Source organism: Leptodactylus fuscus, chromosome 5 (genome assembly GCF_031893055.1).
Source record: "Leptodactylus fuscus isolate aLepFus1 chromosome 5, aLepFus1.hap2, whole genome shotgun sequence".
Taxonomy (NCBI): domain Eukaryota; kingdom Metazoa; phylum Chordata; class Amphibia; order Anura; family Leptodactylidae; genus Leptodactylus; species Leptodactylus fuscus.
Genome location: NC_134269.1, coordinates 168,548,796 through 168,561,583, shown reverse-complemented (window position 1 = coordinate 168,561,583; position 12,788 = coordinate 168,548,796). Strand labels below are relative to the sequence as shown.

Here is a 12,788-nt window from a genome sequence, read left to right as displayed (position 1 = left end):
AAAATTTTAATAAAGGTGATCAAAGCAATAACATTTCCTCCGAAAATGGTAGAACTAAAAAGACACCCTATGCATCCCCCGTACACAGACATATAAAAAAGTTACGGCTGTCAGAATATGGCGACTTTTAGGAAAAAAGAAATTTAACAGTGTTGGATTTTTTTTTAATTTTTTTTTAAGGGGTTAAAATGTAAATAAAACCATATAAATTTGGTATCCCCGGAATCGTACCGAAACAAAGAATACAGGAGACATGTCATTTTGGCTGCACAGTGAACGCCGTAAAACCAAAGACCGTAAGAAAGTCGCAGAAATGCATTTTTTCTTCAAATTCACCCCATTCTGAATTTCTTTCCAGCTTCCCAGTACATTATACAGAATAATTAATGGTGGCGTCATGAAGAAAAATTTGTCCCACAAAGATTAAGACCTCATATGGCTCTGGGCGCGGAGAAATGAAAAAGTTATGGGGTTTAGAAGGAGGGGAGTCAAAAACGGAAAAAAAAGGCATTACCAATCACAAAAGGATTTTTGTTTTTTGCAATTTTTACTATTTTTCTTAGTTTTATTTTATAGTATATTTTATGTGTTCTGTGATATGGGGCCAGATATCTTCTATAAAGCTGCTATTCCAAGATTTTCCACAATCTGTGAATGGTTTTGAGAACCTCACCATATGGAGAATACAAAACAAATTTGCCATTGATGCATGCCCATACAGTGTTGGCCAAAAGTATTGGCACCCCTGCAATTCTGTCAGATAATACTCATTTTCTTCCAGAAAATGATTGCAATCACAAATTCTTTGGTATCATCATCTTCATTTAATTTGTCTTCAATGGAAAACCACAAAAAGAACTGTCAAAAAGCCAAATTGGATATAATTCCACACCAAACATAAAAAAGGGGGTGGAGAAAAGTATTGGCACGGTTTGAAAAATCATGTGATGCTTCTCTAATTTGTGTAATTAGCAGCACCTGTTACTTACCTGATGCACCTAACAGGTGGTGGCAATAACTAAATCACACTTGCAGCCAGTTAAAATGGATTAAAGTTGACTGAACCTCTGTCCTGTGTCCTTGTGTGTACCATTGAGCATGGAGAAAAGAAAGAAGACCAAAGAACTGTCTGAGGACTTGAGAAGCAAAATTGTGAGGAAGCATGAGCAAGCTCAAGGCTACAAGTCCATCTCCAAAGACCTGAATGTTTCTGTGTCTACCGTGCGCAGTGTTATCAAGAAGTTTAAAGCCCATGGCACTGTGGCTAACCTCCCCAGATGTGGATGGAAAAGAAAAATTGACGAGAGATTTCAACGCAAGATTGTGAGGATGGTGGATAAAGAACCTCGACTAACATCCAAACAAGTTCAAAATGACAGTTTGGAGAAGGTCCCCTTCACATCTCAGGGACCTGGAGCAGTTTGCCAAAGAAGAATGGTCTAAAATTCCAGCAGAGCATTGTAAGAAACTCATTGATGGTTACCGGAAGCGGTTGTTCGCAGTTATTTTGTCTAAAGGTTGTGCTACGAAGTATTAGGCTGAGGGTGCCAATACTTTTGTCCGGCCCATTTTTGGAGTTTTGTGTAAAATGATCAATGATTTAACTTTTTTTCCCCATTCTCTTTTGTGTTTTTTTCATTGCAAGCAAAATAAATAAAGATATTAATACCAAAGAGTCTGTGCTTGCAATCATTTTCTGGATTAAAATTAGTATTATCTGACAGAATTGCAGGGGTGCCAATACTTTTGGCAAACACTGTATATAGAAGTCTTTAGCTTGTACCTGTAAGCGTATTCGAGAGTGACATCTTGTCACAAAAGACACTGACATAACCTTGGGCAGCAGAACTATTTGTGACATCATGCAGTACATGCAAGGAATATAAGACATCTAAAATAGATCTATTATGTGATGGCTGATAAAGCAATTCCCTAAGGCCCCATTCGCACGGGGCAAGAGGGGGAGGATTTTGGCACGGAATCCACCCCTCACAATGGTGCTCTATGTAGACCGCTAGCGGCAACATGCCGCTACCGGGAAAAAAGAACCGAGCTGCCCTTTCTTCAGGCGGATTCCGCGGCGCAACCTCCAGAGTCGGCCCATTCATTTGAACCTACTCCAGAGGGAGAAGCCACAACTGTAGGAAGCCGCAACAGTCGTGGCAGGCAGATTTTGGCCCGAGAGCGACACGGATCCCCGGGTCACTCTGGGTGCCAAAATCCGCCCGTACGCCCCCCCGTGTGAACTATCTCTAATAGTTTTTTGCCACTGTGTCACAGGTGTAAAATTGGTGCACCGATATCATGGACACAACCCCCACACCTCCTTTGGTTCTTCAGTTATGGCGCTCTACAATCAAGTCTCATGAGCCCTGGAAATTTCAGTTGATACACCCATAATTCAGGAGCAATAAAGCACTTGTATTACACCCATCTGAAAGAAGCCTTAGTTATAACATTGCTAAGGTTTAGTGATGAATATATTGACTAGTATTACAATTTATATAGGGAAAGTTATGGGAACACCACAGGGCAGCACTGGGGTGAAGGACTTGGGAGCAGTTCGTTCCATCTATTCAGTAATTTGCACAACTGGAAATATCACTTTAAGCATTGCTTGCGATATCCATGATCTTTGCACACCTGGATCTATTATATTTAGATTTTATTCTGTATCTTTTAATGCATTTTCTGTATTTCTCCTGTTTGGCACAGAGATACAAGTAGGTGAACAGCGCTGTCAGCAAACTGTCAAAACAGCAGCGACTGTTTATTTTCAGGAAATATAATCAGTGTAGAAGTGCACTTTAAGGTATAATCCCTGAAAATGTATAAACTATTAGGTTTTCAAGAATATCATCAGTAATCTGACCCCCATGGACCCTCTGTTTTGAAGACACAGTGGTGCTCTGAGTGCGGTTTCTACCTCACAGGCCATGGGACATCACACAGATTGCTTGTAGCTAAGTGAATACAGGAGAACTAGGATTGGCCAAACGCTACAGGTCTCTTCAAGCAGCTGCCACCTGGAAAGTGGCATAAAATGTTTCTCCCAATGAACATCTCCAAACACCTAGATAATGTTAAGAACAGCACAGGCAAGATGGCAGACCGCACTGTCATATTGAAACGTTAAAAGGAAAAAATGTTACCATCGTCAGGAAAGGAAAAAAAAAAAAAGTGTCATAATCTGGTTTCAGTGCCCTTACCGATATCTCTTCACTGTCAGAAGGGCGTTCCTGACAGTCTAGCTGGGCTGTGAGGAATGCCCCTCCTGACAGTACTGTCCACATCTCTGTAGTGTTCCTTATCAACCAGTGATGATGCTGAGCACTGAGGAACGCTCCCTTAGGCTGGTCTTACACGACCGTAATGCAAGTCCGCAATTGATGATTTTCAATTGCAGACCATTTGCAGACACATTATACTCAATGCGGCTTCTTACACCACCGGATATTTTATCCGTGTTGTGGCCGGGCCGCAATTTATAGAGCATGTCTGTAATGGCCGTGAATTGCGGCACTGCACAGACTCGCCCATAGAACTCTATGGGCAAGTGCGGCAGGACACGGACATCTGCGGAGTGTATTTTGGCGATCAGCAACACGTGGACCGTAGAATCAGTACGGTCGTGTAAGACCAGCCTTAGTACTAGTCTATGGGCGAGTACTGTCAGGAAGGTGGGGAAGTTCCTCACCGCTCAGTATCTTTCCAAGGCAGTATTGAACGCCCCCTCTGACAGTACAGCGCGATGGACAGTATTGTCAGGAGGGGCGTTCTCAGCTAGACTGTCAGGAACACCCTTCTGACAGTGAAGAGATATCAGTAAGGGCACCGGGGCACATAACGGGAAAGCCAGCAGTGCACTGAATTCAGCGCACTGTCAGCTTTCTAGCGGTATAAATAAATGCAGGTGCCCAAAAAAATGAAAGGTCCTCTTTAAATAGTAAAAGGTCTCAATTGTCTAGCATAGGTGGGAAATATTCCACACCAATACGACTACAGGGCCCTGTACTGTAATACCACCTTTCTTTTCCTCACCACTGCATGGCATCACGTTGAGACTGTTTTTTTTCTATTTCTACTGTTTAGTGATATTTCGGGTAGGATATGACAGTGATCCATATTTTATTATTTTAATAGTACAACTTTTTACTTCACAACATGTCTTATTCAGAAATCCCTCCCAGATACTGGACTTGCTGACTAATGGCTTCTTTCTGCCGGCAAGCTTTGCTTGCCAGTAATAGACAACTGCTAGAACTTGTTTCTCTACATGTATTAGTAATAGACCGAGATGCATACACATACCTTTATTAGATACACCAGGGAGTATCATAGGCGGAAAAATGAGGAGGGTGGGTGAAAAGCAAAAAAGGCTAAATGAAGTAGTAGGGTAAAAAATCTTAACATGTCATCTAATGGATTCTGGGTGTAGTAATGGAATTAAATAGATAATCCGTAATAAAAGATGCCTTGTCAAGGGACCTGGAAAAATAGGTACAACTGGAAGATCGTCACTTTCTCCTATGAAACCAAAAAGAACCATGGCTCTCAAATGTAGGATTTTACAACTATTAAAAATAAAAGAAACCCCCTGAAGGGACGCAGCTTTAGTAGATGACAATGTGAGTATAAAACAGGCTGGATTATAAAGAAAGGTTACACCTCTACTCCAACATTCAAGTCAGATAACCATTGCTAAATTTAAGAATGGTTTCACCTATGACAACTTGCACTTTAACGCAATTCCCCATTTAAGCCTGTTGGCTATATATGTGTTGGTGGTCCACCCTTAACTCTGCAAGGACATATATATATATATATATATATATTTTTTTTATATGCACACACGTCTTTGCAGTATTAGGAATCATTCACACGGGGCAAGAGGGGGTGGATTTTGGCGCTGAATCCACGTCAGAATCCGTCTCCTCACAATAGAGGTCTATGTAGATTGCTAGCTTACTTTTTTCCGCGAGCAGTTTGTTCCTGCTCCTGAAAAAAAAGAAGCGAGCTGCCCTTTCTTCAGGTGGATTCCGCAGCTGAGTCAGCCCCGGCATCCACCTCACAGCAACACCCACTGGACTAAGCCCATTCATTTGGGCCTACTCCGGAGTGGAAAACCGCAACTGTCGGAAGCCACGGCAGGTGCATTTTGGCCCTATTCTGACGTGGCTTCCCATGTCACAATTAGGACCAAAACACGCCATACTGTGCCCTGTGTACTAGCTTTGAAGTAGCTACAGAAGCAGAGGATGTTTGTTACTGCAGCTGGACCTCCTATAGGGTACGCAGTGACTGTCTATTACCCTCAATGTTATAGCTCTCAAAACCGCATTTATGAAAAAAACCCTGAAAATGTCACTGTCCACCAACTCCAGTTCTTATATGTTAATAGCCGCTGCTCCACCAATTCTGGCACAGTTGGTATTACGGTATATTCTCTCGTCCCCACCATTACCAAGCCACCAATGCGGTTAGTTTTAGAGTCAGATGTGCTACTTTAGGTCTATAGTCATTTGGATCCTCCATTTCCAGGGTTGGAAGCTTGGCGTTCCTGTTTACAGGCCCCCGGCTGGCATCAGCTGTGAAGACAATGTAGCACCTTCTATTTATAGTAGGTGACTGCTTGGAAATCTCTAAAGTGACTATGCTATGGCCCACAAAGCAAACAAAACCTGCCCTGTGTAACATATATTATATTGAGAGGGAAGAGATTTGTCGGCACCAGCAAGCTGTGCTGGTTACTGGTGCCAAAAACATAGGACAAGCCAGAAGTCATACAAGCACTACAGGTTACAGTATTACACCTCCCAAAATTTATGTATAATGATGTGCAATGCTGAAAAATATCAGATCATTCCTATAAGAAATGTCAACATCCATAAGCTAACCTTTCCTATAGCAGCACTAGGCCACTGTATGGACCAAAACAATCAATGACCACCCCTGTCCCCTAAATGAAACAAACATGTATGCCAAGCTGAGCCGAGTGGTTGGTAGAATATGTCTGGCCCAAGTAAGATGTACATGACCAGCATTAAGGCTCACGCATACAGTTATTAGTGCTCCATACATTCTTCAATTGTAAGACGCCATAACATGGCACAAATAGTCAATTCAAAAGAGTCGGGCTAACGCAGACATATTCTTGCTGGATTGCTGCACGACCATATTCGCTGATGCAACCAAACTACTTAATACTGTGCAGCTACATTTCGTTGTGTAGATCGGATCCTTCACGTGGTTATGTATTTGAGGCCCGACACAAACAGCCAGGCAGTTGTGACATGATCCGATCGTGTTTCTCTAGCACTGTATTATTTTTATTAACCACAGTGACAATATTAAACCTATATTTTCTGAAAATCTTTCCAACATAACTTGCGATGTGACTGCATCCCAGCTACATCCCATTCTCTGCTATGCCGACTTAGCTTTGCAATAAGCGGCTCATTAGGTTACTATGGATACACTTCCTTTCCTATGCAGCACATCAATGCCAACCAGTCTTTCAGATTACTCGAGTCTTCAGGCTGCAGTAACTCCTTTAGGCCGAGGCAGCAACACTGCAAAGACGTTGCGTATAGTAGCTTATATTCTTTATACCTGCAAAGAGGACGGGATTCTGGCTAATCCCATACACACATTGCAGAAAAGTCTGCAGCAGAATTGCTGCAATTTCTAAAAAAAAAAAAAAAAAGTCAAGTTTTTGCAAATCACGGTATGTCAATTAAACCTAACACGTCTTCTGTATAGATATAATCGAAGCAGAAAGTCCGCAAAGGAAAACCCGGTGGACTTTCTGTGAAAAACGCTGCTTCTCATTACGTGGGACCTCAGCCTTAGACAGAGGCCATATGTTGCAGAAAAGCTGCATTTTTTTTGTTGATTTTTCATCACTTTTTTTTTTGTTTAAGAAAGTCAAGGAGAAATGTAGAGCACGCACTTCTCCCTACTGCTAAATCCACTCCTGACTTTGGCTTAAAAAAAAAAAAAAAAAAAATGCAGTAAAATCTCTAACACAAAGCAAGGCATTTCTGCAACTTGTGGTCTCAGTATTAGACATGTAATACTTTATTAGCATTTCATATCTTACAATAAAATCTTAGCACATTTATTCAGTACTGTTAGGGGTTTCGTACAGCATAAAACTTTTTTCTTTTAATTATTGTTATATATCTAAAATGAAGAGTGAATGAATACTTGCTTAGTTTCTACAGCTCCTATGCATCTCCATAGTAACAGACAAACTGTGTAGGCTATTCCTGCAGTTATAAGTCTTCTACTTCTGTCTATACTATCAGATGGACATTAGCACAAAATAGTGGAAAATGGAAACAAGTATGAGACTGAAAGACTGCAGGATTACACCACAGAGAGGCTGTTTGAGATCTGTTACCGTAGAAAAAGGGTAACCCCATTAAAAGAAACATGTCTCAATACACAGGTACCAAGATCTATGCTCACCTAGTCCCCCATGATAAGTAGTATTTCCTGTATCTGGTTGCCATAGCAATGACCACCAACAGCTGTGAGATGGTGGACATAATTTGTCCACTCCTCTGCTTGCTTGTTTGCAGGTCCCTGTGAAGTGCTGCCCAGTTTCACTTTCATTTTTTGTGCTTGAGCAGTTCATAGAGATCATGTATCTGGGGAGCAGGGCAAGCAAAGGCCAGACTAACATGCAGTCCTAAGAAAGGCTTAGGAGGGGCTATCCATTCAATTCTGTTATTTCATAGTAATGCCGATGCTAGGTACAGGAGAGAGGAGAGGACTGGGTTATTATGTTTATGGCCTCATTGCCAGCGCTATTAAATAAAAAAAAAAAATTAAACCTTCAATCCCTTTAACAACCACATGGTGTAAGCATGGGCCTACCCACAGAAACTGAGAAGTGCAGTAGAGGGCCGAGAACAGAGGCTAAAAAGGTGACGATGGCACTGCAGTACATGTTTGCTTTGATAGTGTTATCATATTGGTGTGACTCACTGCAGTTTCTTTTTCATTTCAGGGAATAGCCCCTTTAAGACCCATAGTAATGCCACCTCATTTTCAATTTTAGATTTTTTTTGGACAATGAAATGGGACAATGGGTTGGACAATGAAAAAAATTTTGCACTGGCAAATGGCCTGCCAAGAGCAGTTCCTCAGGAGCAACCTACTTTCTACAATAGTTTGCAGGGTATTGATGCAATAATATAAAACTCGTTAAGTCATTTTATAATCTATAAGTTAATAAAATCCTGAAATATTAGCTAAAAGTAGCAGTGAACATGGGACCTGTGGACGCTGCAGTGCAGCATGGTGAGGGACTCTAAGCTTACCGTGCACCTTCTCACGTGGTCCATCATCAGGACTGTAGTGCAAAACTAGGAACCAATGGGCAAGCAAAGTGCAAAATAATGGAACACTATTGGAGCAGTATCAAGAAGCTTACTGACACCATTTACTTACATCCATAACGTAAGAACGCGTTACTTTTTTTTTTTTTTTTTTTTAAAACCACTTTTTTTCTTTTAAATACTAGTCATATATATCTGCATGTAGTCACTTTTGAGAAAAATGATTTGGTCATGTTAGAATACCAATCTAAGTGATGTGTGCCGCCAACGACCCATCCATACTAAAAGGTCATTGGTGCAGATAAGCAAGTTATAAGAGAGCCTTCATCTATTGCAATATATAATAAAAGTAATAGTAACCCTTTGACTGCCGCGGCTGCTGGAAATTTACTGCAGGCTTGCAGACACAGATTGCGAATACTACTGCATATAACACTTATACTATGCACAGTGAGGGTCACGGGTACAAAACCTTCATCCTCATTGTGTCGCCTTGAGACATGTACTAGTATACTGTATACTAGATGTGTAATATATCACAGTATGGGTGGTGATAAAAATGACCACAAAATAGTACAAATCCACTGTGCTGTAGTAAAGGGTTGGTGTCCCTTGCAGCAGACGTGTCATTACAGTACCTGCAGTGAACAATACGTTGTAGGTGTAAGGCCTGCATACAGATGCAGTATTGCTGGGTTTGTCATTTGGCACAGGCTTGCATCCGATGTGTACAAATCCTAAATCCATCACACAGTGTGTACGGCATGAAGCTGGAGGAATGCAGTGAGCAGTGTCTAGCACATTCTTGCATACCACAGATATAAATAACCTCCATCCGAATGGATCACATTGAGGAGAGACGCATTATCAGCTGACCTGAAAATCTGCAGCCGCAACGTCTGTTTTGGAAACAATAAAGGATCCCTTGTCTATTTTTAAATGGACTCAGGCTATGGGCCGCTGCCAGGAGCTGATGTGATATCTGCAATGTACAGAGCCCATCACCAAACGGCACAAGTGCTGAGCGATGGACAAGGACTAAAGCTCTGCTGCAATATTTCAAGGTCAACCATGACGCAACGATTGATACTGCCAGCGATGGCATCCGACCCAAATGGAAATGTGAGAAGCAGGACTGATGAATGCTGCATATGCTAGGACCAGCACAGGACACGGTGCTGCATAACATCCTCCTCCTCCTCGGCTCTTGCTTATCTACTATGTAATAAATCTGGGAATATGTACAATCATCTATCAATAGCAAATGTTCCATATCCAGTGCTGCGCCAGTGAAAATGGAGGCATCTGTGACATCACATATGTAGATGTCACACAAAACCTCCCATTTGTCACAACTTGAGAGAAACCTCTATGACCAGTCTAACCTGCTGGGGTGTTTGTGAACACACATACATTTTTGTTGGAGCTGGAAAACGGCATGATGCATTATTAAAGGGTTTGTCTAGGTGTTTGTTTTTTTACTTCCCTTGAGGTTTTTAGATGCAGTACCAAGGATTTCCACGCCGATTCCAACCCTGGGTCACATGACTGGAACCAGCACCCAGGTTCCTCCCCTCCTCACTACTATTTACCAGTGCTATGTTGGGGGCTGGCAGACAATAGTAAAGCTAGTCCCCTATAGCACAAGTAAATAATGGTGTAAATGGGAAAGAAAGGAGGGGCTGGAGAGACCCAGGGGCTAATTCCAATCTCGTGACCCCTTCCCCGATTTGCTACCTCAAAACCACAGAGTAAGTAACTAATTCATAGGCTCCTTAGAGAACCTCATTTAACATGTCACATATGTTGTAAGAGTACAGTAAACCTTAAAGAGGACCTGTCACCTCTCCTGGCTTGTATTTTAGTACATCCTTTTATTCATCATAATAACTCAAGAACATCTTTTCTTAGTACTCCACATTGTGTGTTCCTGTTATTCCTCCAAGAAATGTATTCTTGTTTTGAAAGCTGGATGTCACCACTTGGGGGCGTGCCCATACAACGGCTTGCATGACCAATCAGTGCCTTGCTAGGGACAAATCCCTAGGAATAAGAGGAATGGTAACACCCAGTTGTCAAATTACACACTTTCAAAAGGAATAACAGCACACAGTTATGAGTAGAGAAGCTCCAGAGTTGTCATTTTTGAAGAATCCAAGGATTTACTAACAGACATGTCAGGAAAGAGGACCGGCCTTATTTAAAAACATAGAATGGTAACTAGACGTTAGATATATCCCCATCACATTTCCAAACATGCAAAACACACATATATATGCTCACCGCAAAAGGAAATATGTTGTCGGCTCTGTTCAGGCTGTCTTCCATCCAAGATTTTTGTGCAAAGGCAGAGTTGGGCCTGGCATACTTCTGCAACTGGATGTGGTTATTTCCAAAATTCTTCTTTAAGGGCGAGATGGAATTCAAGGGCGTTATTCCTCCATTGAGTCCTCTACGGTGGTCCCTACCTTGGGAGCCACCCCATCCTCCATATCCACTACCACCAGGGCTCCATGAAGAAGATGGTGTAGGCGATGGGCTTTGGTAGCTGCTCCATGGGGAAGGAGGTTTATTGAGATTATTGGCCAAATGGGGTAATTGGTTAAAAGCAGCATTTCTGTGGGGGAATGGGGGTGGATGTGGGCTGGCGGGGGACCTCCTTTGCTGTTGGTGTTGGTTATGGTGATGCTGAAAATGTGGGTGGTGGGGGTGATGTTGTGACATGGGTCCAATTTGTGGAGAAAAGCTACCTCCGAAGCCAGGGCTCACGTGGTGAGGGAAATTTTGGAACAGCAAAGCACCATTATTTGCCGAAGCAGCCGTGACCCCTCCCTGGTGAAAGAAACTTGCATCCTCATTGATGATAGTGTTAGAAGAAGGGGCAATAGCAGCTGACCAATTGCTGAACCCTGTCAGGGGGGATGCGGAGGAGGTCAGGGTCTGGTTTGAAGACCCCAGCCCCGATGCCTCTTGGTAGTCGAACCCTGTCAAGACTGGAGACTCAATTCTTATTTTCTCCTTGCCGTTTTCCGAGGAGCTGTCTCCTTGACTTTCCTCAGCTTTCACCTTCTCGGGGTCAGGTAGGATTCCCGCTTCCTGGCTTTGGCTGGGAGAAAGCTGCTGCTTTTCTAAGGACTCTTGCTGTTCCTGTTGAGATTTGGATTTGTCGGAGCCCAGAATCTCATCCTGGATGTTATGGGCATTGGGGGCAGGAAAGAGCCAAGCTGAGCCAGCACTACTGCCATTGGCAGCGGTGTTATTTATGAAGGCGGCAGGGCTCGGGGTGGCATTCTGGTGATGATGAGGAGGCTGCAGATGTGGGTGAAACCTGACTGGAAAAGCCGACTTATTCCCAGTGTTATTCTGCACCAGCACTCCGAACCCGTAATCCCCCATTTATTACTAATTTTAAGGGCAAAAAGAGCGTTGTTGTTTTTTTTTCCTTTACTGCCAAATTGTGCTTAGTGCATACAAATCTCCAGAGGGATGACTGCGGCCCCCTGTACGACACAGATCTGCCCCCTCAAGAGGGAAGGAGGGGTGGGATCTACCAAATGACTCTTTGGTTTAGTGAAGCTGGGCTGCGCCTGGTGCCTCTCCCCCAGCAGCAGCAGCACAGATCAATGGGGAGCTGTCATTAGAATAGCAGGGGCCTCGGTGCGGTGCTCTTCCTCTGCTCCTGGCTGCTCGTGTGTCCTCCTCCTCCTCTCAGCACCCTGCCCAGCAGTCAGAGAAAAGACACAGTAAGATGACGTCTCGTTCTAGAAGGAACACAACCCTCATCATCCATCCATCCATCCACCATATAATTACCTCATGAAGCCAGCACTTCAGTGACAGCAGCGACAGGAGGGAGATGGAGAGCGTCGTCTGCCTCACACCAGAGACGAGGGGCGATGTGTGCCTAGCGCAGGAGCTCGCCTCCCAGTCTCTGTGACATTACAGCATATGGTTGGCTCTGCTCCCCCGCCCCGGTGACAGCAACGAAGAGCAGACAGGCTGAAGGGCAGCGGCTGACTGACTGACTGGATGGACGAGGGCAAGAAGAACGGGCTCTCTGTGTCGGTCTCGGGGAGCGGGGGGAGGGGGTTCTGCTCCCTCTACGTGCGTCTCTCGCCAGGCTCTGTCCGTCTCCGCTGCTCCTCCCCGTCCTTCTAGTCAGGACCGAGCACACAGAGAAATGACAACCAGCTGGAGCAAGAGGCGCTTCCGGTTCGCGTACTCGGGAGACATAGAGCAACCCCCCGGCTTAGCAACGGCCAATGGCAAGGCGAAGGCGGACGGGGGTGGGCGGGGTCACAGTTATGCCTGACCGGCAGCTTCTCGCTAGTGCCGCACAAGCCACGCCCTAGAAGGTCAAAAGAGGAAGCAGGCAGTGCTGACGCTAGCATCACGTGGTGCCACCCCAGTAGGGGGAGCCTGACTCCTCCCATGAAGGTC

General features: G+C 43.8%; 1 protein-coding gene across 2 annotated transcripts in view; it reads right to left on the bottom strand.

Moving 5' to 3' along the window:
- Window positions 1-12,556, bottom strand: part of CPEB4 (cytoplasmic polyadenylation element binding protein 4) — a 56,817-nt gene extending 44,261 nt beyond the window's left edge. The window contains exons 1-2 of one of the 2 annotated variants that reach the window (XM_075274720.1): window positions 12,162-12,556; window positions 10,632-12,064 (exon numbers count right to left, since the gene is read on the bottom strand). In XM_075274720.1, coding sequence (XP_075130821.1) covers window positions 10,632-11,744 — 1,113 coding nt within the window. In that variant the 5' untranslated portion in view covers window positions 11,745-12,064; window positions 12,162-12,556. The remainder of the gene's footprint in view (window positions 1-10,631; window positions 12,065-12,161) is intronic. The other variant, XM_075274718.1, reaches the window with a different exon arrangement.
- Window positions 12,557-12,788: the final 232 nt, after the last annotated feature.